The sequence below is a fragment of the Idiotropiscis lumnitzeri genome, chromosome 12, assembly GCF_059441095.1.
Source record: "Idiotropiscis lumnitzeri isolate Australia: NSW breed Sydney's pygmy pipehorse chromosome 12, RoL_Ilum_1.0, whole genome shotgun sequence".
NCBI lineage: Eukaryota > Metazoa > Chordata > Actinopteri > Syngnathiformes > Syngnathidae > Idiotropiscis > Idiotropiscis lumnitzeri.
In genome coordinates this window covers 19,212,151-19,240,102 of record NC_142402.1, presented here as the reverse complement: position 1 = coordinate 19,240,102, position 27,952 = coordinate 19,212,151, and the positions used below count along the sequence as shown (strand labels likewise).

General features: G+C 43.5%; 1 protein-coding gene and 1 long non-coding RNA gene across 2 annotated transcripts in view; one reads left to right on the top strand and one right to left on the bottom strand.

The window, feature by feature from the left end:
- Window positions 1-741: 741 nt before the first annotated feature.
- Window positions 742-27,952, top strand: part of cdh2 (cadherin 2, type 1, N-cadherin (neuronal)) — a 53,918-nt gene continuing 26,707 nt past the window's right edge. The window contains exons 1-2 of the mRNA XM_088311351.1: window positions 742-1,093; window positions 2,658-2,766. Coding sequence (XP_088167477.1) covers window positions 1,031-1,093; window positions 2,658-2,766 — 172 coding nt within the window. The 5' untranslated portion in view covers window positions 742-1,030. The remainder of the gene's footprint in view (window positions 1,094-2,657; window positions 2,767-27,952) is intronic.
- The window catches only part of LOC148326383 (uncharacterized), a 111,201-nt gene continuing 88,926 nt past the window's right edge, over window positions 5,678-27,952 (bottom strand). The window contains exon 4 of the long non-coding RNA XR_015846172.1: window positions 5,678-5,805. This is a non-coding gene — a long non-coding RNA (uncharacterized LOC148326383). The remainder of the gene's footprint in view (window positions 5,806-27,952) is intronic.

Below are 27,952 nucleotides of genomic sequence, written 5' to 3'. Positions count from 1 at the left end.
AAGAATACAAAATGTCCTCCATTGTTGTCCATTGCACACTGTCTCACATTCCTGTTTTTTGTTCAAGTCGTTGTCTGGCAATGCCGTGACGCACTGCTATGATGTCATACTGTTTAAAATTTCTCTTCTGTTTTGGTTTTTATTTGGTGAAAGGCAATAATAAAAAAAAGGTTACAATGGATGAGGATATTTTTGTGCGGGGACGAGGCGGGCTTAAATGATCTAAGTTTTTTCATTTAGATTTTGTCTTTGTTTTTAACGCTTTGTTTTTAACACAAGAAAACGATCACGTTATCTGTTTTTTAATGGTAAAAATAGTGTTTTTGGAAATTACAATTTTTGTGTTCTCAATCTTTGTTTTTAAATGACCAAAACAAGTGTTGATTAACTGTTTTAATGTCCATCCGTTTTGTTTGTTTTTAATCTCAAATCCCCCAAAAAGTGTTTACATTTTTTTTTTAGTTCTGAAACGACATTAACTAGCCCGCCCCCAATTGGTTCGGACCAACGGAGTAATCTGATTGGTCATTAAAGGGGCTCTTGACGTCATCACTCATTTAGCCTATTCTCCTTTGGTGTCATCTTTGTTCATCAAGGGGTTTTTAAATTTAAAATCTTACAATTTCCCCCCCTCCCTCCTCCAGCAGTTTAGTGTTGAGCGTGATCCTGATGAGGGAGTTCACACTTCGGCTAGCTTAGCGACGTGTGACCAGCAGGGAGAGACAGTGAGAGACGCTTTTATTGTGGAGTGGACCAGTGGCTCGTCTTTTGTTGCGCTGAAGGAAGCAAAGCAAAAGCAAAGCAGAGCGGAGCAGAGGAGAGGAGGAGAGGAGAGTTCGAGCAGCCTCAGTACCAGCCAGTGCTTCTTCCGGATACACTCCACGGAGGAGGCTGCTTTCAGCCGAAGACAGCACACAGAAAAAAAAGAAGGCGGAATCGCGTTTCTCCCCTCATTTTGATTCTTGGACCAACGTGTGGGATTGTGGTTGTGATTTCGAAGAGGATTTAAGACAGCAAAAACAAAAAAAAAATGTACCGACGACGGGAGGGCAGCGGCGGGCTGCTTCTGCTGGCGCTCTTGGCAGCACTGCAGGTAATTTCCAAGCGGGACACTTGAGTCGTATTGCTCGTTTCGAACGTGATGTCGCGACTTTATCTCATGTGAAATGCAACTCTCTCTATCCTTTTCTTTCTTTGTTTTGTGTAATGAAACCGAACAACGCTATTTAATAGACGCGAGAGCTACGGCTCAGTGGCGCGTGCGGTCGCTGCTAGCTTACGGGTTGGTCCTCCCGTTTATTCAAACTAAGACTGAAATCGTAAAGCTCTCCCGTGACATGATTTGCATTTTAAAAGATGGAAAGTTGGGCGTTTCGTTCGCCTCTAACCTACTTTGAGAGCGCTTAAGTTGAATATCGACGTCGGTGCCTCGGGGACGGTGGGGGAGTTTGATTGCATCATTAAGAGCTTCTCATCAGCCTTTTTTGGCTGTTGAATAAATAGCCTACAACACGAAAAAAAACCGTTTTTTTTTTTTACTGGTAGCGTACAACACACTCCAAACCATTCAACTGTGGTCCATGTTACCCCACGACACGCAACAGGGTTGAGGCTTATGAGGCTTAAGGGCAAAATGAGTGCGCACACAGCAGGGGGACAATATTAAGCACAAAGCAGTAATACTACAGTATTTCAAGCTGGAATTGTTATTCTCTTTTTTTTCAATCTTTGGCTCGTGGGCTGTAAGATGGGCCAGCAAAATCATTTCAAATGGTCCAAAATACAATTTAAATACATTCAACCCTCAAATAGGCTCATAAAATGACCCCTAGCCCCCCCTCCCCAGCATTTCCTAGCATGTTCAATTTAAATTCCTCTGATTAAGCAGCGGCACAAATACCCACTGTTTTTTTTTTTTTCCAGCGGGGGACCCCCTCTCTCATTTGACATTCTTCCCAGAGTTCATGCAATGAGAAACAGGGTCAAATCTGGCGGACGAGAAACAGAATCAAGGCTGAGGTTATGTTTAGGGAGTAGCAGACTTCTCTTGAGAATTGCTTCACATCCCTTTATGATTAATTTCTTGCCAGTTCTGGGAAGCCAGTACTCCTTCAGATGTCGGAAGATAAGTTCGTGATATAGTCAGTTTTATCTCAATGAGTCATTTCAAATGTGGGGGTGGGGCATCCGAATTCCAGTAAATCCACAGTTGGTCATCGTTGAATCTTTACTTTTTTTTGGGCTTCTTGTGTGTTCCGCCAGTTTGTATGGCAACAATAGCGGATTGTTGGCATGTACATTCCGCGGCCGTGTCCCTGTTCTTGAAAAGTACACAGTTAGTGTTGATCAGAAATGCCGACACAGAGGCTTGGCAGTAACACCAGCCGGTGCCTAGGCCCCTCCGTTGGGACAAATGGAGCTTGTTCTTGCTCAGCCATGCTTTTTGGCTAATGCTTAACCCTTTTGGCCTCATTATCCTAATTGCAGTGCCTGCTATAAAAACAACAGATGCTTTTGTACAACTGAGAGAGGTGGCGATTGGGGGGGTGGGGGTTCAGAACGTGAGCAAGAGGTTTCGGGAGGGCGTGGGGTGAATTTTTGCGCATTGATTTATGACTCATTATGGCACCCCCTCACCTTCTTCCTTTCCACCTCAGATTGCAGCAGAATGCGGGGTCATCCCACCATGCAGGCCTGGTTTCTCCGAAGATGTATACAAGGTTGGCTTGCCAGATATCATCGAGAAGGGACAGCCCCTTTTCACTGGTGAGTGCCGTCACCCCCCCGCCCCCTCCTACACCCACCCCCACTCTGTGTCTATGTATCGCTCTGCTCCCCTGTTGTGTTTCATAGTATTCCAGCGCAGAACAAGCCCAACATTTTTTTTAAATTACCTCCTGAGTAGCTAGTTTGCCTCATAAACTGGCTCACATGTGGTTCACATTTATATCGCCCCATTTGCTTACATGTCCCCCCCCCCCTTTTTTTACGTTGTGAGCAGAGGTCTGTGTACAAGAGTGCAGCTTGTTAGTCAAAAGTGAAAGCATACATTGTGGCTTAACACCCGCCGCAATTTGCATCTTTCACTGTGGGTTCCCTGGAGGGAAGATAATGAAAATCCATTCGATACCTATGCAACTTTAATCAAGCAATTAATGTTGATTATTGTTAGGCGTGGCACCAGGACCTCAGTGAAAAGAAATGAGTCATTATGTTAAGAGAATAATGTAAAAAAAAAAAATTGAATGATTCAAGTATTCAGGAATAAATGTAATAGACTATTAAAAACAAGTTAATTACCTGGAGTAGTCCTATCGTTACTCGATTGCGTTTTATGATAAAGTTGTTTTGTAATTCAACAGGTGGTAATGGCCTAATGTTACAAAAAGGTAATACTGTGAAAAGATGTCGTTTTCAAGGGTGAATTCACAACAACAAAGCCAACATTTTACACGAAGATAAGTAAGATTATTACCAGATTAAATGAAGTTTCAAGTGTTAATTTACACAAATTGAGTTGAGCCACAGTTGTACAGGAATAGGAGTAATATTTGGAGAGAAAAATGTGTCATACTATGAGAATAAAGTCGGAATGAAATTGAATATTATATTAAAGTTATAAATATTCGCATAGTTAATGTTACAATTTTATCATCAGACTGAAATAGAAATATTGCAGGAAAAAAAACGACGCAAACCAACAGGAATGTTTCTAAAACTATTGTTACAATTTTATGAGCCTTAAATTGTACCAGTGTAAAGTGTTAACTTAATATTGTTAAATTACACTTTTTTTTGTTTGTTTTCAAGGTTATCATCAATATGACTTGCTTGTTTTTGTGATAATGTTGAAATTCACTTGACAAGTGTGAATATGACGACTTTCTCCTCTCTATATGCATAGAATCATTCCGCCTTTTTATCCTGATAGAAATACAACTTTATCTGACTGTTCTAAAAAGTACATTTTCTTCTTTTGTTATTTTTTTTTCATGTGGCTCCAATACTCCTTTGTAGAATATCATAAGGCTGGTGGTTTAAATTAGCTCCCTTTCTGTCATCTTTCACATCAAGATCTTTAAAAATGTTTCCATCTTTGTCTGCACTTGCCTATTGAACTCCAAAAAAGGCATGACCGGTTCTGCTATTACTGACCTAACAAGGATGCAGCTACTGTGAAGCCGCACATCGGTCTTGCAGGCAGTAATAAAAGCGGAATATAACACGAGTGTGCCATTAGCGAGGTTACAGCCTTGAGGTCATCTGGGCCAGAAAACATTCACGCTTGTGTTGGATTTCACAGTATGTGCCGAAAAGTTGCACACCGCTGTTGGTGTGACTCAGAGAGAGGTGGAGGAAGGGAGGCAGAAATGACAAGATGGGAGGAAAAGTGCTTGGACGGGTGTCTGCCGCCGCTTTCACTGAGCTTTACCCCGCGCGCAAGTTTCCGTTTGATCCTGCAGGTGATGGATTTGCCTCTGCCGGTTTGCGGATGAGCCGTGACCGGGGGTAATCAGGATCCTTTTATTTTCGACCCCACCCCAACGTCCCCTCCCCCCACAGCGGCTGGTTGTACTGGAGATTTCCTTGACAGAGAAGGGGCACTCCTGTGTCATTGTGATGCAGCTCAGCAGCGTGAGATGATGTTAATGAAAGTGCATTTTCCAGGGGAAGGCTCCTGCCGTGTGTCGGGGGAGACAAAAAAAGCCCTCCCGCGGTGCGAAGAGTTTGCCCAAGTTTTTCAATTTTGCCCTAGCCATGCTGTTTTGGATATTGTTTCGGACCACGGTGGAGCAGGCTAATGCTTGGCATGTGTCCTCGCATTTCATTAGCTTGGCCAATTGTCACCTGGAAAGCCCTCATTGACGAATTAAAAGCATTAAGAGGCATTTGGATTAGACCGGCGCTCCCGCTCCATTCAGGTCACCTGTTTTTTTTTTTTTTTTTTTTTTTTTTCTTTACCACCCCCAACGGTTCTATTTGGCTATTTTACTCATTTGAATCGCGATCGTCTGTGTTAAGTTTCAGTAACGTAACTCAAACACTTGGAAACTACAAAGCAAAGTGAGCCGTTAAACACCTTTGTCTCGTCTAATTGCAGTCTGTCCTTTTGAGGCAGTTTCAGGGAATACACAGCCAGAGGTGTGTTTAAAAAAAAAAAAAAAAAAAAAAAAAGGTGGAAATGGTGGTACTTCACTTGTAAACAGTGCGCATTGTATGCACTAAATTGAAGACTTCCTGTGGATTTGATGTTGGCAAAGGGTGGCTGGCCAGCCAGCACAGTTGCTTGTAAGATTTAATCACATTCCTTGGGGGCGTCCTCTAGACTTTAACCATCAGCCGGCCAAGTGAGGCTATATTGATTTTCAATAAAAATGCATTTTTTTCAAAGTTAGTTGGCAGTGCGGCACAAAGAATAGCCAGGAAGGACAATTCTTCCATTTTTTTTTTTTTTTTTTTTTTGGGAGAACTACTGTCCAGTCCGGTTAAAAAGGAGGTAGTGTTCATTGTTAGCCGATGCAAAACCGTGACAAGCTCTCTGTCGAGATGACCTTTCCTTTTAAAGCATAGAATGTTTGCTCTGGCCTGATAAATGAATAGAGAAGAACCAAAAGCAAGTTATTTATTAAAAAGCTCTTTACAGACAAAGATAGCTTATCTTGTAGTGTCCTGATTAAGCGACGTGTTTAACAAAACGGCATTCAATTTCAGGTAGGTCGTGCCGGCGGGTGGTTTGCCCCTCAGTGGAATTCTGGTGTCTTGTGAGAGCTGATGTGCATTGTGCCTTTTGGATCCAGATGGGGCCTTAAAACCGGAGAAAGTGTGTCAGTCGGAGCATTATTCAGCAGAGGTTTCCCGCCCTAAAATCTGGGTTAATGAAAAGGCCAAAAGCCTTCATTGTGCTTTAAACATTTCTCTGCATCCCTTCATACGTTCTACTTTTTTTCCATTTGGCAAGATTTCGTAATGTTAAAGTGCCTGATTTTGGATTACCGCAAGTGCTCTATGTAAGGGTGTCATGAGGCGTAGAAAGGGTTTCTACATTTGGCCGGCTCCATGAAAAAAATTGGAACGTGGTGCTACATGTGCTGCCGTCAAGAATTTTCTGTTAATCTATCATCAAGTCAAATTGCTTGTCTTTGCATTGTTTACACACGAAAATAACATTTAACTCAACTAAAATGCCACCCCACAAAACCCTCGACACGAACTGAGCACCGTTTTTGAGTTGTTTCTGTACTCTGCGCCCCATTAATTCTGATGGCCGCGTGTACAGCTGTGGCCACTTAGATGTTTAAAGGGGGGGCCTCCCCGTGTTTGGTGAGACATGACCCCGCTCGACCCGGTCCTGTAAACTGGGCCAAGTACTCATCGAACTACTCAAGCTCTTTTCTTACTCGTGGACTGCACGTGACAGTTGAGCAATCGTGGTCAGGTCCGGATGATCGGACGGACGAGGGAGCGAACAAAGTCACGCATCCGGGCGAGTACGGCTTGATGCCGCATGTCAGACCAAGTGCGGCAGATATTTGCATCTCCACTTATCCTGTTCAGGGTCGAGGTGAGCTGTAGACTGTCGTAGCCGACTGGGTTAAAAGCGGGATGCGTATTGTACAGACACACCTACAAACAACATAGAGTCTTCAATGAATATAAGAATATTATTTTCAAATGCAGCAGGAAGGCGTATGTGCGGGAAATGCGACCTCGTCACAGGAGAATCTGCAACAAGACTCAAACCCAGAACCTCTCGGCCGTGAGGCAGATACGCTAACCACCGGGTTCACCCACAGTACACCAATGAAAGAGAAGTCAGATGAACAGATGTCTAAAAGTACAGACACGCGAGACTCAACTTCAAACCGCAGAATTCCGGCTGCTAGCTTTCTCGGGTCTCCTGTTCAATGTGTCTGAAAAAACGTCTTTGAACGGAATTGGGAATGCTGAACAGGTCTGACGTTGCGCTTTTCACAAGGTGATTGTCATGTACAGTAAATGGTAAAAAGTTGAATTGACATCCGTGTTGGAATCTTCACATTCGAGGTAGGGATGAAGAAAATATCTCATCTGAATATTCCTCTTTGAGGAACACCAGCTTGTTAGTGTCTGGCCTTGGATTGGACCTCTCACAAACTACGATGATTGAAAATTGGCTTTGGGGGGAGAGTTGGTGGTTTTGATCCAAAATGGAGGACGATTTATTTTTTTGCCTCTAAATCCATTGAATGTGCAGAGTCTGCATCGACCTTATCTTAAGCACACAGTTTTGTTTTTGTAATGTCCCCGCTGTGGATGTTGTACGGCTGTTCAGGATATTTGTCATTGGCTGGCTTTAGCTGTCGATCCACGATAAGGAGTGTTATTGGCCGGCCTAAGTGGTATATTTAAGCGTAGAAATGACATTTGCGACTGCCTCCGGGGAAATTATAACGGTTGATTTTGCGATAATGTCTTTAATGTTCATATTTAGTCATCAGTCCAATAACATATCGTTCAGCCGTGGCGCGAGGTTGTGAGGGATTTATCGGTACATTAGCAGACACAAGCAAAATTGTACAAATTCAAATTTGCGCTCACAGGTGCGAAATACAAAGTGCATCATCATAAACCACCGAGGCTTCTTGCAGCGTTTTATGTCTTGTCTGTCATCGTCGGACATGGCGAGTAACAACAACCCCATGGCCATTCCTCCTCCCCCTCAAATGACATCTCATATTTGTTTTTATTTAACGACGTGCACTTTGCGCATACCATCACTCCATCGCCTTCATTCTCCTATTTTTCTTTCCGGAAGTCAATCAATACATGCAGTTCTTTGTTTACAGTGATCAATATGTATGTAATGAAGGCAGTGCTCCAATTCCCAGCGAAAGCATCACTGGCGCGTTGGGTTGAATAGGTTTGATTCTTTTTATTGTTTTCACCCTGCATAAATTTATTTTCATCTTCCGTCACAGAATCTTTTCTCTTCTTCTTCCTGGGAGCGCCATGGCCTAGATAACCAACACAAATTGTGACAGTAGATTGAATCCTGGCAGAATATATCTGTGGAAAATAACCTTGGATGCTTTGAGAGGCATGAGTCGTGTACACGCCGCCACCACATTGTTTTGTTTTTAATTTATTATTTTTTCACAAGCTCCATAGCAGTCCTAGGGCAAAAGTGTAATCGTGAAATAATAATAATAACGTTAGCATATTAAAGCTGGCGCAACCATCTGTGGCTAATTGCCGGGTGCGTTTCTGAGCCTGCTGGGTGGCATGGCGGGATAAGGCATAATTTATTTATGTCTGACCTTTTTAGGCTGGAAGTTCTTAGCTAACTGGAGGCTGCCTGAAAATAATCCCTCGCTATGTGCAGGCGCACCAAGCCTTAAGACCATTACGAGAACAACGTAGAGCGCGAACATGGCGCCAATAACTTCTCATCACCTCTGTTCATATCGCGGTTATCAGCTGCAGGCCGTGCCCTCCATTATTGGCACCTCGCAGTGTCTGACATTGGGCAGTCATCTGTGTCGTGTGGGGGCGGGGTGGGGGTTTGTCCTTCGCATATAATTAGCTTGTTCAATTCAAAGGCACAAACAGTGACGACACAGCTATAGCCAAGGGTTAGTAAAGGCAATTTGACCCATACGACCTCAATCAAAGGAAATCTTTACTGTTTGCCTCAAGTCGATGCAAAGCCGTACACGCTACCTGGTTGAACCTCCTCCTCTTCCACATGAGATCCCGCAAAATTGATGCATAAGACTCTGAACAGCAGATCTGGCCTTCGCCTTTCATATAGTTAATGTTTGTCAGCCGGCGACAATTTGGTTTGACCTAACAGGGCAGGGACGTAAGTGTCCAATATTAAACTTCACAACCTCATTCTGGCTACCCGCCATTCATTTCCGCTCGAGTGACTCCGATACTGCTTCTGTGTTCATACCGGACGGCGGTAATGCTGGATGCGATTGTAATGTGGCTTGTGTGTCGCCATGTTTGTCAAATGCGAATTTCAATTCCAGTCGATTCACAGGCAGACTTGAAAGGCTCTCATTGAACTGCTCCTTCACGTAATGTCGTGACGGTGGGGAGGGGGGCATGGTGGGTTTTGTGAGGATGTTGGTTCTGGTTTATAGCCTATTTGGTTTGAGATCACACCTTGGTCCAGTCAAACTGGAATGACTTGTTAATTTGTCCACGCCACAAGTTGACTCATACATGAAAGGATTGAAGGAGCATTTTTTTTTTTTTTGCAATATTTTTCATTTAATGGGAAACGGTGAAATCACATTAAATGCAACGAGGTCATGTATAAATAACTATTGACCTGACTTTCTTACACATATGCCTCCATTTAACGAGGCTCCGTATTCTTCACTAGTGAAATCCTATTTCAGAAAATGCCAGCTTGCATCCAAGAAGAGAATGCATCAGGGTTGAGATAATTCTTTACTCTTCTTGTGACTGATTTGTAGATTTCAGAGCCATTTTTCTTCCGCGGGAGAGCTGTGTGTGTTTTTTTTTCCCGGGCCGCTAAAGCAAACAACTCCATATCTCTTTCACGGATCCTGTCTACAACACAACCCCTGTTCTGCAAGTCAACCCGGCTGCTTATTCTGCAATACTGACATTCGATTTAGACCCCTCTTTATCTCCCCGTTGTGCCCTTTTTTTTTTTTTCCTCTTCTCATTAGGTTAAACGGAATCAGAGCATAGAGGGCCTTGAAAGTTCTTACGTTTTCCATCAGCTTGCATGTGAAGGAGCCACTCCCCGTACCCATTATGTTTCCTGTCTCATTAAATCTTCGGTGCAGTAGGCAATATATTCAAGCTCACTTGTGTTGTTTTTTTTACGTTTTTTTTATACAAGGTCGCATTTGCTGGCTGCAGACCGCTCTTCTCTTAAAGCCGCCCTCACACTTGTCAGCTTTGCTTTGGTTAAAACAAACTCTGGTGCAACTGCTCTGATAGTGTGGTTCGATTGATCCCATGCAAATGTTATCATCTGATCCTTGGACCATGGTCCTATTGCAAGTCAACTCTGGTGCGGCTTAGACTATAATTGGTAACTAACCTGCGGCGTAAACAACGATGCAGCAAATGTGCGGACTTTCACGATCTCTGGAACGTCACGTTCGCCTCAATTCTTGGCTCCGCGTTAACTCACCTCAATTGTGTTGTACTGTTCATGATTTTTGTTGTTGAGCTCTATGTTGAACTGGTTAACTGTGCCACTTTTTGGAAAAACTGAAGCATTTGCATCAGTAGTCAGAGCTGCTCATACCAAAAAAGCAGCATAATGCAGATTACAAAGTTTTCAACTTGAGGGGAATATTTTTAATTGAGTGGTTGGGGCGTGGCGGCATGATGGCCGACCGGTTAGGGTGCGATTCCGGCCCCGGCCTTCCTGTGTGGAGTTTGCATGTCCTCTCCATGCCTGCGTGGGTTTTCCCCTCACATTCCAAAAACATGCATGGTAGGTTAGTTGATCACTGAATCATGAGTGTGAATGGTTGTTCGTCAACGTGTGCCCTGCAATTGGCTAGCAACCAGTTCAGGGTGTACCGCGCCTACTGCTCAAAGACAGCTGGGGTTGCCTCCAGCATGCCCCGTGACCCTTGTGAGGATGAACGGCATGGTTGGATAAATGGATGGATGGTTGCGGCGTACATACTGAGTGTCGCGTACATACCGCTGTGCCCAGTAGACAGAATTTTAAATGACTGACATTGGTTACACCAGAAGCAACGCTTAAATAATACACGTGGCTACACATAGAAACTAGAACACACCCATGTTTGGCTTTACCAATCGACGCCAGACTCAAAAGTCCCACTTCAAAAACCTCACACTGGCACATGACGAGACAACACAAATTGGCTCGCCATCACGTCTCTGACAAAAAAGAGAAATTTGAAGCCGGGGCACATTGATTGACCCAGATACAGTAACCATGTTCACAAAGAGGCGACGACCCCCCGCGGGCAACGCCGACTATTGTGTTCCCGGCAGAGGCTTCAATTTCAACGCACCAGCGCTTCGTTCGACACTCGCCTCTTGATGACTCACTAGGTTGTATCTCGTGACATTGTGCATGCATCTTCCTTTCATCCTTCTCTCCTTGCCCTCCCCTTCCCCCGACCACGCATTCTCAATGGAGGAGCTCCGGCTGCTCCTGTCCGTCCCATGATGGATGTGATTTAATTGAGTAATGGAAGGATGAAACTCCTTTATTCTTTGTCGTCAGTTCACGTCTTCAAATGACCTTTGGTGCCTCGTTTCTTAAACCGTACGCAGAATGTGAGATTTAAGTTGCAATCTCTTCTCATTAAGATTCTTGGAGTTAGGCTTTATGAATTTAAGTAAAACAAGCGATTTTGTTTGATCTCAAGCAGAAAGTTACCCAATTGTCAACATGATGACCTCCCAAAAACTACTGCCTCACTCATTAAACAAGCATATGCAGCCCCCGATAACGCATGTCTTAAATGATCTATTGTGACGAGACCTCGCCGACACCAGCGCAGTATACAGATATTATGATTGACCAGAAACTATTTCTCGCCTCAATTTGAGTGCACACCGCGGCAGTAAGCAACATATCGCTCGGTGGCCCACGTTGTCTGAGTTTATACTATCAGTGCCTCTGTCGATATTTATTGAGGCATTAAAGAGCGTGCGGCATGTCGCCACTTTATTTCCTGTAGCACTGCCGGCTCAGCAGGAATGAGGCTGAAGGGTGGGGTATATTCTGACGGAAGGGTATAATATAATCACAGGAGGGATGTTTGAACATTTTTTATACATACAGCTTCACATAAAATAACCTTGAGAGATTGGAAAATATGCATGTGGTGCCGGAAAATGAGGCGCATTCGTTTCAATTGTGGCCAGGCGACTATGTTAGAAATTTAATTTCCTTGGCATTACGTTTTTATTTATTTATTTATTTCCCATGTTGTATGTGTTATGTTTAAAAAAAAAAAAAAACAGGTTGCTGAGAATCAATTTCTAAACACTGGTTAAGTAGATTTCCTTTCGGAAACATAAACACAAAATGCGAGCAAAGTTTATAAAATCATGTTGGGTTGTCATGATCGATAGCTCCTCCAGTCATACATCAGTGAACATGTTGCACTGAAAAGGTAACACAACAAGCAGATAGAAAGTGGTGAAGCAGTCAAGACCATAAAAGGCTCGCAGAAAAATCACTGCTTCACAGAGGCAAAAAAAGTAATCTTACAAAACATTTATACCGTTTCATAGATGTGTTTTATGATGCACCGTCAAGGGGGGACGGCTCGACTTCCTCTTTGGATATACAACCGTTTACAATTGTTGAACTCTCACCCCACTGTGACGTTTTCTCAACAAGAATCACCAGCATGCCATGCCGTCAACCTTTCCGCATGCTGGCCAACATTCCATCTTCTACAGGCCCAATCTCGGCCTGTCGCCCTCACACTAAGCGTTCTAAGCATTGTGACCTTTGTAGAAGATAAGCTAAAGAGTTTTGGGATAACGGCCTCAGACATTCATTTATGGTGTTGCTAACCATAGCAAGGCTGCGTGCCAAGGTTATTGACCTTTCACGCCTGTCCCGAGTGATAGAGGGAGCTAGACATGCACTGAAAACAAATTATTTTGTCATTATGATGAGGGCAGGCTTAGTTGTCAGTTTATGCTAAGTGTTTGGTTTTACTTTCATTTCAATCACAGTTAAATGAATTCATTCTGGAAGTAAAACAGGGTATGGTTTCACAAGAATGAGGTAGTAGGAATGGGAATGTTAGTTTCTTGCCGTATGGACAACATCGTGAAATATAATTCCTGTCCACGGGAACTGCAAAAGCAACTTCAAACACATTTGCGTGAATATGGCGTGGTGGTGTGTCTGTACCAGCATTTGGGCAGCCAAGTGTAAAGACAGGAACGTAAATTCCACGTTGAGTCTCTAAGTTGAACGTTTTGGGGTTAAAAATGGTCTAGCGTAAAACGGGCTTCTATACAGAACTCAGCCAAGTTATCTTATCTGCGTGCAGATAAAAAAAAAAGAAAAAAAGGTGCTATTGTGATCGATCAGTGCGCTGCAAGCTCTGAGCCCCAAAAAGTATGTTGTCTAGATTTACATTCAGTTGCTTCAAGTTTCAATATTTCAGTGCGAGGTTGTCTTTGCGGTTTATTTAGCATGTGGTCTATTTGTAGATGTAATGCAACAGGGGATCCGATCAGACAGATAAGCATTGGAAATAAAAACGAAACATGAAAAGAATGTCATGTAGGCGGCCGGAGAGCCAGCTTTGGGTGGACAAGATTTGAGCTCATGTTATTGCAGCCTTGTCCTCCCTTAGCGCTCCCCCGCCTGTAAAAAGCTGGCGGGGGTTTAGGAAGGCATGCATTTATATTGGATCAACATGCCATGATGTCTTTTGGGTTTTTTTTTTTATAGTCCCACTACTTGCGTAATCATAAGCAGCCCCTTATGGGGCTTGACTGACCACTTTTATTGACTCTGGAGAAGCATATCTTTGCTTGATGCATTGCTTGTGAAGAGCACCACTACCCCAGTGGAAATAAGCCTCAGATAAAAAAAATTAAAAACCCAGAAGTTACTCTATAAATGCTTTTTGCCATTAGAGGACGTCCCCAGTGAGGTCAAACTTAAAAGCACATTTTTAATATTGTACATTTTGCTTTGTTCATGCTGTGCTTTGGATGTTGCCATAACCTCAATTAGTGAGCAAGAACCCACACGCACACACACGCACACACAGACCGTTTATGCTGCTTCAGCCATGATAATTTAGAGGGAGTAGTTGAAGTGTTTGTTTATATGCAGCAAAAGGCTAATGCACAAGGAGAATGGGAGCTTATGTGTGTGTGCGCGCACATTTGTTTGCCGGATTCATCAGCACGTCTGGTACTCATCAAATTATACAGCACATAAAAAAAAAGGGAGGAATGTGTCCGGGGGTGACTGCGCCATAAGGAGCGTGGGGGCTATTTTGGACCAGAAAAGTTGATGTTGCATTCAAGTGGAGACTGCGGACATAAAGTGGGCGGCAGCTGATAGACGGCACATATACTTAAGGCATGCGCTCACTAATACCAAACTATCCAAAAGACAACAAAATCAAAGATCAAAGCAGTCAAATTTGCCCAAATGTGAACTTGATCAGTTTTTTTAATTGTCCACATTGTCTTTTTAAACGAGATCTTATGGAATAAATAGCGGAAAAACGACTGTGGCGAACCCGTTTGAATGCCCCCACCAAAAAATGTGTGGGCCAATGGAGATGAGGTCAAAAGGCACAAACACGGCTTTGTTCTGCATTTGTCAGGGTTACTCCGTGTTGAGAGATTGTAACAGGCAACACCAGCACATATTATTCTATTATGTGGCAGTTGAAAGATTTACAGTTTGGTTTAATAGAATGCCAGCTTTCCATTTGGGAGCTGAAATCTGCTATTGTAATTCAGCGTTGTATCATATTCAAATGAAAGCACGTTTGTGTAGTGTGTTGAAATACACAGGCTGGCGCCCAATGAAAAACCTTGTATTTTGGTCTGTAAAAGATCTTTGGCATTTCAGCAATAGATTTTTATCATGCAAATCCAAGTACAACAAAATCGACCTTTGTGTTAGCATTGAACAGGACATCCAGGTATGTATGCGAATACAACAAATACCGAGAAGATTATAAAGCATAACAAGTGTTGAATTTTGCTGAAGTCACAGGTGGGAATTGTCAAGTAACTTGGGATTCAATACTATCGCAATATTTCATGATAATATACTGTACAACAATAGAGCGCTAAAGAGAACAAACTACGATAAATCAGTTTACATTTAAGTGCAGCGGTGAAAACGTCAAGAAACTCCGTTAACATATGGCGAGAAAGAGAATCAACTACGATAAATCACTGTTTACATTTAAATGAAGTGAAAACGTCAAGAAACAGCATGAAAAAATATGACAAAGAGAATCAACTGCGTTAAATAGCCGTTTACATTTAGCTGAGTACGTGAAAACTTCGAGAAACACCACTTAAAAACAAAGTGATGAAACTGTTTATTTTCGAGTCACCTTACATTTAATGTCCAACTGCGGTGAGTGCACATCGTTGGGCACAGGATTGATATCCGTTGCGGGCGTATTGATCATGTACTGTGTGAAACAACAATACAATATAACGCAATGTGGATATTATGTTCCAATCCTATTATGAAATGAAAGCACTTAGAATCAAATTCAAACCGTCGCTAAATTCACGTGACATGTATTTGTAGTTCCTTGTTATGTTCCATGTCCGTTGGCAATGAAAGACTTGAGCAGACATGACTCAGCCACGTTTTTGAGGCATGATCGTGTTGCCTTTAATAGCGCGAGATCATCCAGCAGATTATGCCGTCATGCTACAGAGCTGTTGAACACATTACAGGGCGCAGATGCACGAGCGACGTCTTGGAAGACTTTTCCGACCAAAACTTGGCCACGGTCACCATCGCCTCTCGCCTCACCTCTGATCCGGCCACTCGTATATTGCTCTGTCTGCAGCGTGCTCGGAGAATGCAATTGCACCCACATTGATTTGTGTCTGTTTGAAATAGAGGAGGTCCAGACGCTGCACACATGCTCAAGTGAGAGCTCTTTTTGTGCTTTTCCTCTCCTCTAGCACTTCATGTTTAACCACTTTTTGTGAGCTGCACAGTTTAAAGGTCGATTTCTGAGCTGCTCATCATGCCTTTTTTCCCAGACCACCAAAGGGTCTGAGCATGTGAACCCGGGCAGCTGTGTGGAATGAGTCGGGGAGGCGGGGGCTTGGTTGGCGTGTTCTCTGTCCATCAGAGTGGGTTTCATCTGTTAAGAAATGGACAGCTGGGTGGACAATTTTCAATCATATGAGACAGGGCGGTAGCACGCGAGCAGAAAGCTTGCCACAGCTTCCTTTCCCCTGGCTTGGAGCAAAGCAAATGTTTGGCACGTGGAGCACTAGCTCTATATATTATGACTGAAGCGGGTTACACACAAAACTCGAAACATCTTCAAAACGAGACCTCACGCATGACATGGGTGCACTTGAGACGGCCAACGCAGCACATTGCACGCATTATCTCCACCGACAATTGCGTCGCCTCCTTCAAACTAGATTTCTGTTGTAACGAGACTGACCTGCGATAGGTCGTGGTCGAAAAATAGAGGCTAATTGGTTACCTTATCTGGTTACTACATTCATTGCAACTGCAAAATTCCTGTTTGTCAATTTTGTTGCAGTGAACGACTTAGGAGCCATATTATACCATCGGTTGCTCCCTTGTTTGTGTCTGGCAACAGCGCAAGCTTCATGTTGCTGCCTAATTGGCTATTGTTTAGTTTCGTGTCACAATCTCGGAATCCAAGTCTCGGCCCAACTCCACGTTGGACCACATGAATTAGTTTTAACCGTTACGATCGGCGGCCTCGAGCCAATCAGGTCGGAAAAATAAATAAATAATCACTCCTTACCAACCGACACCACGTGGAGTCATCGTTCTGAAACATCTTCGCATCAAGCCTTAGCACCAACATATCTGTATTCAAGCATGACCAAGCACATTCAAAGAGGTCCTCGTAAACAGTGACGGGAGGACAAGCATAAGAGGAGTAAATTATGTGCCAAGGAGAAAGCCTCCCTCCTGGATTCAAGAGAGTCTGCTCACAGGAAATATGAAAGAGCCTTTGTTCGTGAAGGGCTTGCTGCTGACAGAAAATAACTAGACCCCCTCCCTCAACTTCTAAATTCATTGCCTCCTCTCCTGCTCATCCGTCACTCCGTTTTTTTTTTTTTCTCCCCCCACCCTCACGATAAGCCTATGTGTTTTCTGTCAAAGTCGCTCATTTAGGATTCCACGCTGTGCCTGCTGTACGGAGGAGGGCCCGGGAGACACTCGGCTGCATTGTTAGTATTCACTGTCTCCTCCAGACTTCCTGCCACTGGGTGGGCAGTCGGAGTGGGACATGTACAGTTGGTGATTCATGCTTCCACCTGTGATGTCCCTCACGTGTGTTTAAATTCCAGAGAAGCGGTATCGTATAGAAGACGGGCAATAAACTAAATATTTTGGTGTGGTGAATATGTGGCGAGTGAGCCGCACTCTTGGTAATGTTGTATTTTTAGCTCCTGTGCCGGTGTGCGGGATTGTTAACCTCCTTAGGCTATGCTAAATAAAGAATGGACTATCAGTGAGGGGAAATGACTGCTTGGCACCGCAGTGGTGGTGTGTCTTTCATCAGGTCACACGTTGCTCTCCTCACACCTGCAGCTCATGACAGGATGTTGGCAGGTGTTAATTGCGATTGTAAAACAGGGCACGATGCTCGGTGTGTTTTTGTGGCATCTCCGTCCCTCCCTCGGGGTCCGCAATGTTTGGCTGCTAACGTTCATTTTGACTGTGTATATATAGTTTTATATTTATTAGGCTGTTTTCACACGTTAGAATGAACTATGGTGCTTTGACTTTGTGGTTGTTTGGTCAAGTGTGACTCGTACCATATAACACGGTTGTAACTTTATTCATGGTTTTGTGCTTTTATGATACCCAAAACAGACTCAATTTTAGAAGCACACAGCCCATTATGGAAATTTGGTTCCTCCCTTGGATTTGAATACATAATGTCGGCATGTCATGTCGCTATTCAGGAGTTCCTCTGTTTATGACATAGTTCCATTCCTATGGAGGGAATCTAACTCAAAAGGGCACGAAAGTAAGAACACATTGTCCCAAGCCTCTCTAACATAAAGTAGTAGCAAAAAAAAAATACTTGAAGGATTTACTTTATCAAAAATAATTTCATAATCGATTAGTTGTCGATTATTCAATTAATTGTTGCACATCTAATTGTTTGTTGCCTCAGCCAGTCTAAACCGCAGGATCTTATATATCCCTATTGTTTCTTCATTTAGATGTTAGTTTTCCTTGGGTCATCCTCAATGCTGCTTTTGTTTTGGTGTTTTCCGTTTTACTTAATTTCGACTATTGACGCTGTGACGATCTCATTTCCCTTCACCGAATTTTTAAAATGTCTGTCTGTCTAATTGATAAAAGAAAAGGAATTTTAAGAAATGTAAATGCTAAACTGTGATTAAAAAAAAACAAAACAAATATGACCACATTGTTCCTTGTTTTTTTTCTTTTTTTTTTAATTTGAATTGTTTTGAGTCCCTCTGATCTTTGTCAAAATAGCATAGTGAACAGTCATCGTTCATCTCTCGGTTGTAAGAAAACATTTGATTGCGATTAATTTTTCAGCAGTGTTGCTCAGAGCAACCAACAGCAACGTTCGTGCTACAGATGTTTTTGAGCCGTTCGTCATAGTTTGCGTTTGCCTGCCTTGCCCCGGGAGTTCCACATAGTCCCAGCAGAGAATCTATTGGCTCCATATTGACTTCCTCCGGCTGTCTCCAATGGATTTGACATGGATAACGCGTTTGGGGTTTGAGGCGCGAGGGGGGAGGGGATGTAATAAAGGCAAGAGAGCCACAAATGAAAGAAAGCGAGAGAGAGAGAGAGAGAGAGAGGAGAGAGCGAAATAAAGAAGACCGAAATGAAGAGGGCTCAAGTTGGGTAAAGCCAATAGGTTGTCAGGGGCAACTGCCTTACCCTCCCCTCTAGAAGACTCGGGAGCAAGATTGTAGACGGGCAAGACTGAGTAAGATTTATTTGGCTCCAACAATATACCATTAGTGATTTATAATTGCCTTTTCCTGGTGCCCTGCTTGGAATATATCATTAATGATGTTCATAGTTTTGTGTTATTCCCCACTTTAATTGTAATAGTTCATTTGTTTAATTCACTGGACTGCACTGGTATTATCGCGGAGGCATAAACCGTCATTCTCTGGAAACGATAAGGCTTATTAGGTCTGATGGGCCTCCTGTCTCATATAATCTAATGCGGCCATGATAGACAGGATTGTGGATTTGGATTCATTCGTACTATAAATTCAAGCACAAACATGGCCTGTAATGGATCATTACAGGCCATGTTTGTAGAAGAAGGGGCCAGATGTCCTTAATGTGGTTGAGGGTCCAGCATTGGCTTTTTAAGCGAGGAGGAGCACGAGCTGGACACTGTCCCTCATTAAAGTGACCTGCTTGCCGCTAGAGTAGACCCATAAAACAATGCTTTTAATGTTCTTAGCAGAAGAGCGCCACAATTTGTCCACAGCTGTATCGCCGTAAAAAAGCGAATTGAATTCCATAAGAATGATCTGTTGTCATAGCTCATGGCACCAGCTGTCTGACCATGTTTAAACGCAACCCTTGGGCCTCGCTCCCTCGCCGTTGGCTGAGATGACCCTAAAAGCTTGTCTCCCAATGGTCCTCTTGAGCCGAAGAGCCTCGCTGGATTGAGGTGGACGTTGAACATTCCAATATTATTTACAAGATCATATACATTTTCCAGGTTGCTACGAGTCCAAACTACCTCATACATCGACCTGGTTGCTGGCACATTCACTGTACTGTGCAGTGTCTGACTGTTTACATGCATGGCTGTGCCCACGCCTCTCTGGACACCCCATCTTGTCTTTGTGTTTGGGCAGTAAAACTTGATTCATAGCTGCTATGGGAGCACATCTTGGGGTTCCTGCTATGCTGATGACCTCCTAATGTGGATTCCAGCAAGGCAGAAAGACAAATGTTTGTGCTTCCAGGTTACCCGGTATCCCGGGTCGCTGCAGCTGTCACGTTATCCTTTTGAGCTCAGAATTGCAACCTAATATGTACTTGCTTACAGGCCTAAAGTTATATCTAGTGTTGTTAGTCCTTAGCGGTCTTCATTCACGTGATTTTCGGAACATTCATTTTATGCTCTAAATGAATAGCCAAATCAGTTGCATGTAAATTGCTGCGCATTGTGATTGTAGACACGTTCATAAACTTGGGTAGCAACGTGTACGTACATTGTCTTCTATGCCCACATTGTCTTTAATTTAATTCATGCTTCTTGGTGGAACGCTGAAACCTCGTTGGTATGCTGCCAATGCAAATCTTATTTACACTTTCTGTGTTCCGTAGTGTTGGCCAGCGCAGTGGAGAAGTGTCTAGTTTTTGCCAATTTGCAGAGGCAACACCGACCCCAGATTCTGATAGATGGTTCTTTTAATACGACGGCTGAAAGAAGGAAGGCCCCCGAACCCCCCTCCTCCACTCCGTCGCCTCTATTCCCCTCTCATGGACTGGGATACAATGAAGCAGATACTCGCACCTTGTTCCCCACCCCAACTCCATTCTGCTCTTTCTTTTGCAACTCCCCTGTCTGTGGTCTGAAAACGGATAGGTGTTCTACTGCTTCAGGTTGCAGGAGTCTCGCTTTCAAATTCGGTGCTGATAGTAGAGGTGTGGCTACAGGCTTAGTGGGAAAACAAGCAGCAAGGGAGCAGAATCTCCATTTTCGCCGCTAGGCTAAAAGCAGCCAGCTCATGCCTGATGTGAGACCTCGCTCAAAGGGATTTGTGATGGGAATGCTCTTTGACCCCTCGACGCCTACATTATGTAAATGTGTGCAAAAAACAAGGAGGATGAGACTGTTATTTCCACCAAAATGCACATTGTTTACTTTGACTAAGCGTGTTGATATTCGTCCTGAAACCACTGGAACATGTTATACGAGGAACAGCCGTAAACCACTTAAGCAGCAAAGGTAAAAATCCAGTAAGACAGACTTGTTGTCACGTAATGGAGCTTCCTTCCATATGTTGTGGTAGTGGTTGGTAAGGTAACCAGACCTCTCCCCTCCCCTCCCCTCCGAAGCAATGTTATTGTCCCTGTGCACAAAGGATGGGGGGGATGTGTAATATAAGATGGAGCAGCGCGATGAGCTTCATGGACAACGCCCTTTCCCAGACTGTATCGGCGCGTATCGGTTGTCCATTTCAGGAAGGAGTTAAACATTGGATTTCACTCCAAAGATATAGAAATAGACAAGACCGGAATATTGTGTGGTTTCATTCGTGTTTGAACCTGTGGGTGTCATTTTTCTGCCAAAGGGCAAAGTCTCCACTTAGTGAATTTGTTCACTGCTTTCCCCTATTTGTTCCGACGAATGACTGATCACTCCTTTTGTGTTTTTAACGTCGGGTCCCGCAGCAGGACCGAGCATTGGCAGGATTTTGATGCATTTGTAAGTGTCTACTTGTGCAGCAGGTGGTGGGGGGCTTGCTTTGCTTGTGTGAGCTGCTTATACTTAATACTGTGATGTCTTGTAAACCACGATGGCGCCTTGTGTGGATTAAAATGGGCATTGATGGCTGAATATAATTCAAACGGCTTTGTTTTCACTCAAAATAAACATTTTTAGAGGGTTGGGACTTCAATTGTCGTGGTGACTTATGTCCAAGTGTGAGTGGATTTATAATTGAATTTAAAAGTCCTGATTTGAGTTATGTGTTGGTATCTTTACAAGGCAAAATACGTTTTATGATGTGTTTTAATTAATTTTGGGCCTTGCCTTTTTAAAGCTCAGTACAATTCAGATGTATGTGATTCAGACCATATGTTGTGGAGACTTGAAATGGTTGCGCAGCATCAACACACCCAGCTGGCTGACAGACAGTCTTGTGATCTGGAAGCCTCTATGCGGTCTCTTTGCCCATCTCATCGAGCTCACCAAAGCGTGACCTCCTCCGACTAATTATTTGCCCTCTGATGACGTGCCGTTGTTGAATATTCCTTAAAAGCGGCTCGCTAGGTTTGTCTAAGAAAGCAGAATGAGCTGGCGGCGGGTGGGTTCAATGCTGACGCTGTACGAATGTTATTTATGGTTGCATGCTCCCGTATAGGCTTTGCGGAATTACACTCCAGATTGGCAGCGAGCTGGCCATGGACAATGAGTTACAGGCCACCCGCCTTCACCACTGATCATTAGCACTTCCAACACATTGGGATACTAAAGTTTGTTTTACAGCTCCCCATCAACAGCCATGCAGGGCTGCAGATTATTGAATTCATATAATATGAGTTATAAAGGCTGCACATCTTTAGTGTCCGTGTCGCAGTATCTCGACGGTGTGGTCCCGGAAGATCACATTGGCTAATAAGCAGACGAGTCATGCCCCGACCTCTGAAGATATTACAACAAGTAAAACTTTACGAGTGCTGGAAATAGTTTTATCATCGCAATCATGACATTAAGGCATGAATCTCAATCCAGCTGAGCTTGCTCATATCGCTGGCGCACAATGACTGTTCAGCAAGACAGTACAAGCAAATGTTAATAATGGTCATTTAGCTGTCCCAACATCCAAATTACTGGATATGTATTTTAAACTGTGACCACTCATGCGGCCATTGTACTGGAATGAACATGTCGCAATAAAACAGTCAAGATACACCCCGCCCCCCCTCCACACCCCCAATTACAGTACTGTAGTCTTAAATTCCTCCAATATTTTTTTAATTACCTTTTTTCACAGCAGGTTTTTACACTAATGAAGACAAAAACCACTGCCCACAAAACTATGTAGAGGAATGGTGCATGAACAACCAATTACCTTTCCACAACTAATAATATTGCAATCTATTTTATTCATCATGTGAGTCAATCCCATTGGAGCCGTCCAATCCCAGAATGAGACTGGCACCAGGAATTAGCCTGCTAACTCACAAACATGATGAATTGTTTGGACTTCATGTTCAGCCCTGGTGAAGGTCTGCGCTCTACTCTGTGGCCTTTTAGAGTTGTAACATCATAATGGCTTTACAAAAACAACAAATCTACATGAATGGGGACCAACATTTTTGCACTGTTGTGAAGTTATGGAAAGAAACTCTCGTCCCAACGCTAATCTTGAATCAATTTTGTGGTCAAGTGAGGATAACAGCCCGCAATTAGCATGAGATTTAGAAACAAAACTAGTCACAGACCTCGTGTTGTGTTCTGCGGCTCAGAAGAAAAGGCTCAATTCTCGTAATCGAAAGCTTGAAGAGCAAATCAGACCACCTGGAACAATTTAATCCTCCTAACCATTTCCAACAAGGAAGAAGTGTCTGTTTAATGTGCGTGCCGACTATATATTTGTCCAACTCTGAACGTTTTTTTATTCTTTTTTGTAATGACAAAGAATCTCCATATTCATCAACGCTCCTCTGTCTTCATGACGTCAAACTCATTGGAGCATTTCCTGTTTTGTTAGCAGAATCTGCAACAAAGAAACATCTTCCCATCTGCCATCAAACATTTTTAGTCTGGGATTAATGCAGAATAGTCAAGAATGAGTTTGTCAGTGGAAGAAATGAGGTAAGACTAACAGAGAGGGCATATCAGGAGTTGGTGGCGGATTATGCGGAAAGAGTTTGATGTTTAATCACTCCTTGTGCATAAGGCGTGTAAAAGGGAGATAGAATGGCTTTCCAGTAAGCTCTAATGGAAGCGCAATGTCCTTCTGGTGTGTCTCGTCTCTGTTGGAGTAACATACCGTGAACTCACACAAATGTGTGTTTCCCTGAGAGCCTCCACTGAAGCAGAATGATAGGACAGGACTGACCCAGCACAGAACCCCATTTCTGCTCTGCCTCTCATCTCTTGCTCGACACTCGGCGGCTTGATTAGGGTGACGCGCGGCGAGGTATCATGCTTTTATTGCATTTTTATGACACTGCGGCTGTCCCGCCTGAGAGTAGAGCATAATCGGGCGGCTATCGCGCCTAAAGCGACAATGCAATCATTTTACCGGCGCCAACACAATTGTTTTGATGGTTACCTTGTTAAAATAACGACAATATGATACTGTCAAGGCTACCCACTTGAGCAGCCGTCAATAATGACGGTAGTTGAGCGCCAAGCTTTGTTGCTAGTGTTACGATCAAAATAAGCGCTTGCACAACATAGCCGAATGCCAAAGGAATCGGACGATGTTTATTTCCAGACATGCAAATGTTTTATTTCCAGACAGAAGGTACTTAGTTGTGTTGTTGTCTAGCATGTCCTGCTTCTGACCACATCTTATCAGGTAACAAATGCAACTTTTGCACTTTTGATTCATATTGACCACAGTGGATTGTAATTCTATTCCACTTCCCAACTGTACGGGGAGTCGTGAACAAGCCAAAATAATCGCCTCGTTTCACTTGGGGATGACTCTGTAGCGTTTAAGATGAACAGCATGACCAAACCTTTTGATGTTTGTGCCACTGCTGTTGATATATTTTGCGACCCCGATGAACGTGGCTGGCACTGCAAGGTGACACAACATTCCATCATTCCTCACATTAAAAAAAAAAAAACAAGGTCTGGAAACGTTTTTACAGGCGGTCTTTTCCAAGCGGAGACAGATTTGTACATGGTCATGCTTGTGGTTGGTTGTTATGTTATAGCTTCAGACAAACTGAGGACAGATGTGTTTGGAGTCATTTCCAAGACCCCCCACCCCCCCATTCCTTCCTCCCCCTTTCTCTTCCGCCCCCCATCCACTTCCCCTAATCTGGGACTCATTGTGTCTATAATAAAGCGCAGCTGCACACATCGCTCTCTGCACCCACTCGGTTGAGCTGATTACATGGGAGTAAGAGTCCAGTCACACAGCCGAGCTCCCTTAACGTAGATAATACACATTAGAGGGGACGCTCCTTGTGTCGGACTCATGCCAGTACTAATCGCTGACACCTGACGTTGCATTTGTGTCCATGTTTTTACGGGAGAGGCCCACTTCATGTTGTTAACTGCTGAGATCCCATATAGGGGGCGCTAAATTGCAATAATAGACGATCGGTTGTGATCATTTTTTCTTGCCATTTCAGAAATCTGAGCGATGCTGGCACCGCTTTGCTTATCAGTATACATGTGCCGTTCTGACATGCTATTTAAAGAAACAGTATCAGCCACTGTTGTTCGTCTCAAAAATCACGTTGTGCATGCCAAATTGAATATATTTACATATCCTACTCGAGAAAAACACACAACGAGCAGCGTACCAATTTAATTTGACGCAGCTCTGGTTTGTGACATGTCATTAGATCAGCTACCACATCTTAGTAAATCCGGTCTGAATGCTGCAAATATTTCTATTGGTTACAAGCCCTTAAATTGTCTCATACAGTGATTTCAAAACAATAATTAATCATCACAAACTATTTATGGAGAGTACAGTCAATGTTTTAATTCACAATTTACTCTGAATTCAAAAATGCTCTGGCGGTTCCACTTTACTTTGTCATTTTTATGCAGCGTAATCCTGTGTGCATTACGGGAGACGACAACTAGTAGCTGCACCGTTTTAATTTGGCTGGTGGGATGGTGCTGAATTGCTTCAACACAGAAATGAAAAAAATTGCAGTCACAGATGTGAAAGGGAGTAGTCCTACGAGAAATATTCGTCTCTTACAAATTGGAAGGCAGAACTTCTTCATTAACCCCCCCCCCCAAAAATGGTGACGTGGATCAATAGGACTCTTGCCCTCGTTTATCGCTAACCTTGTTTCTACTAACAGGTGTGTGAGTGATATGGAACAAATATGGGGCGGCTATTTCTTGGGGGGGGCGAAACATAACCGCACTGTAGTTTGAAAACCATGGCAACAGTTCAGCTCAACTCGGAGCGTTCGCAAAAGCTTTTAAATGGATTTCTTTGTCTCTGGTTGGCAGACAACTTTGTCATCCATTTAAAAACCGCGATGCCTTCATCCTTGAGTCAGACTTTCACCAGCAACCATTTAATTACTTCACTCTGCCGATATTTGCCGGAGGTCGAATGGTTGCGGGGCTCATGCAGGTTAAAGAAGAACAGTAGCTCGACGCTTCCACCAAACGCATTTTGACGCTACGAGACGACATTTTCACGCGCGCAAATGTAGGCTTTTTATCTTTGCTTTTCCCGTGCAAGTCAAGCGGCACATTAGCTGTCAGAGTAGATAAGCTTGAAAGCTTTTAAGGGCAACGTTGCTCTTGTCTTTTGTACCGTGTTTTTACGCTTTTCTTTCTTTGTCAAGCGCAAGTTAATTGTGTTTCAAGCGAAATTTGACACGTATTGATTTAAACGTGCTATGGCAAATGCACACACACACACACACACACACACCCATTGCGTGTTTTGGCAGCTGGCCTAATCCTCCGCTTTGAAGAGGCTTCTTTTTTCTTGCTCACATTGTTTTTAAGACTTTTTCTTGCCCCCCCCACAGCCTTTCACTAGAAGCGGTGCCTGTGTAGCCTCGGGTTGGTTCGTTTTGTTATCGTGAAGAGCTTTTAGAGAAAGACTCCCCGGTATTTCGGGAAGTGTGGCACAGGGCACGTGAGTTTAAAAAAAAAAAAGAAGAAAAAAAAAAGCATAATGGTGGATAGCTGTGAATGCAACCCACCAACTGACTCATTGGCTTTGTTTAGCTTGAATAAAAGCATTTAGACATCTCAGCAGCTTTAGATTTTACTCTGTCCCTTCAGGAATTTTAAAATTGATTGTAGAATTTTGCGGTTGCGCAAATGGTTCCGAAAATGCACAATGTCTGGCGCCTGCGAGTGAGAGTCTCAAATGCCATCGCAGAGCATAATCGTGGTTTCCAGCGGCCGTCAGCTTCATCTCCTTTTGTCTGCTGCTTTGTTTCTGGGCCAAGAGGATGCACATGCCTCCTGTTCGTGCATTGGTTTATCCAAATTGGAAAAGAAAAGCCAGAATTCCATTGGCTTTGTTCTCCAAAATCCTGCATCGACTTGTGACAAAGATCCACGTGACGAAATGGCCTTCAAAGCCTCTGCAATTAGTTCTTTGCAAAATTGTGTGCGTTCGTTTGTAATTGCAAGCACTGGAGCGTTTTACTCGAGCGAGTCATTTGAGCGCCGTCGCCTCTTCACATGTATTTCGTGAGCTCACATTGGCAAACTATTATTGTGTTGTGATTGCTATACAATGTATATCTCTTTAAGACACGCCAACTCATTTACTGTACGCATAAGCAATGAGCATGAGGCGCCAAGATGGTTATCGCATGACATCGCTCGCAGACATGAGCATTAGAATTATCCCCTGCGCGACTATTTGTGAAGCACGTCACATTTGAAGGCCCCGTGTCATGCACGATGATGATTGTGATAATGGCGATAGTCACCGGTCCGCTTCTGGGACTACTAAGTGAACGGTGAGCTGAGCGATCACGCGGGCGGTTTGACAGTTTGTCAGAATTTAATCACATTGTAATGTAGGACGTGTCAATTTCATCAAAATTGATAACATGCGGTTTGCTCTGCGGTCAGTCTCTGGGGATAATGGCTTTGTCTTGCCGCACGTTCATTTGCACAACCTTTGGTCTGTGGAAATCAAAGATGTAATGAACTCTGTGCGCTTTGTTTCCTCCCTCTCAAGCTCCCAGTTTAATTTGATTCATCAGAGAATGAACACCAGTATCACGTTCAATCCTGCATTTGATTGAATCCTCAAAACGATTGTTCTCTTCCCCGTGTCCATAGCCAATCGTAGGGGCGGGGGGAAGTCAACTGTTTTGTGGTTTATAATGATGAAAATTGTCAAATCCATTTCTCAAACCACTTGTAGAACTTTTCTTTGGCGTCCATCTGCTTGCCAGAATGCGGCTCGGTTGTAACTCGCTCACTGCACAGATGACAAATATGCATTCTGTCAGCAATTTAATGGAAACAATATGTCTCCACTCCTTCGTGCAGACAAACTGGGCGGAATTCTTTGACCGCACTGATTTACATCCTAACCCAAATAAGTGCTAAAGCAAGGATTCTGCAGCGCACGACCTTTATTTGATTTGTCAAGTTGTCTCATTTCTTATTTAAGACAACGCCGATTTCCCAGCCATTGTATTGAGAACAGCACATGACAGATGATATTTATTGCGGGTATGGCGAACATGGTTACAACTCGTTTCCCACGTGCTGAAAAGCAGAACTGGGGCCACTGACATCACAGCACAAGTCACCTAATCTGTTTTTCCATAAAATCTTTTTTTTAAAACTCAGCACGC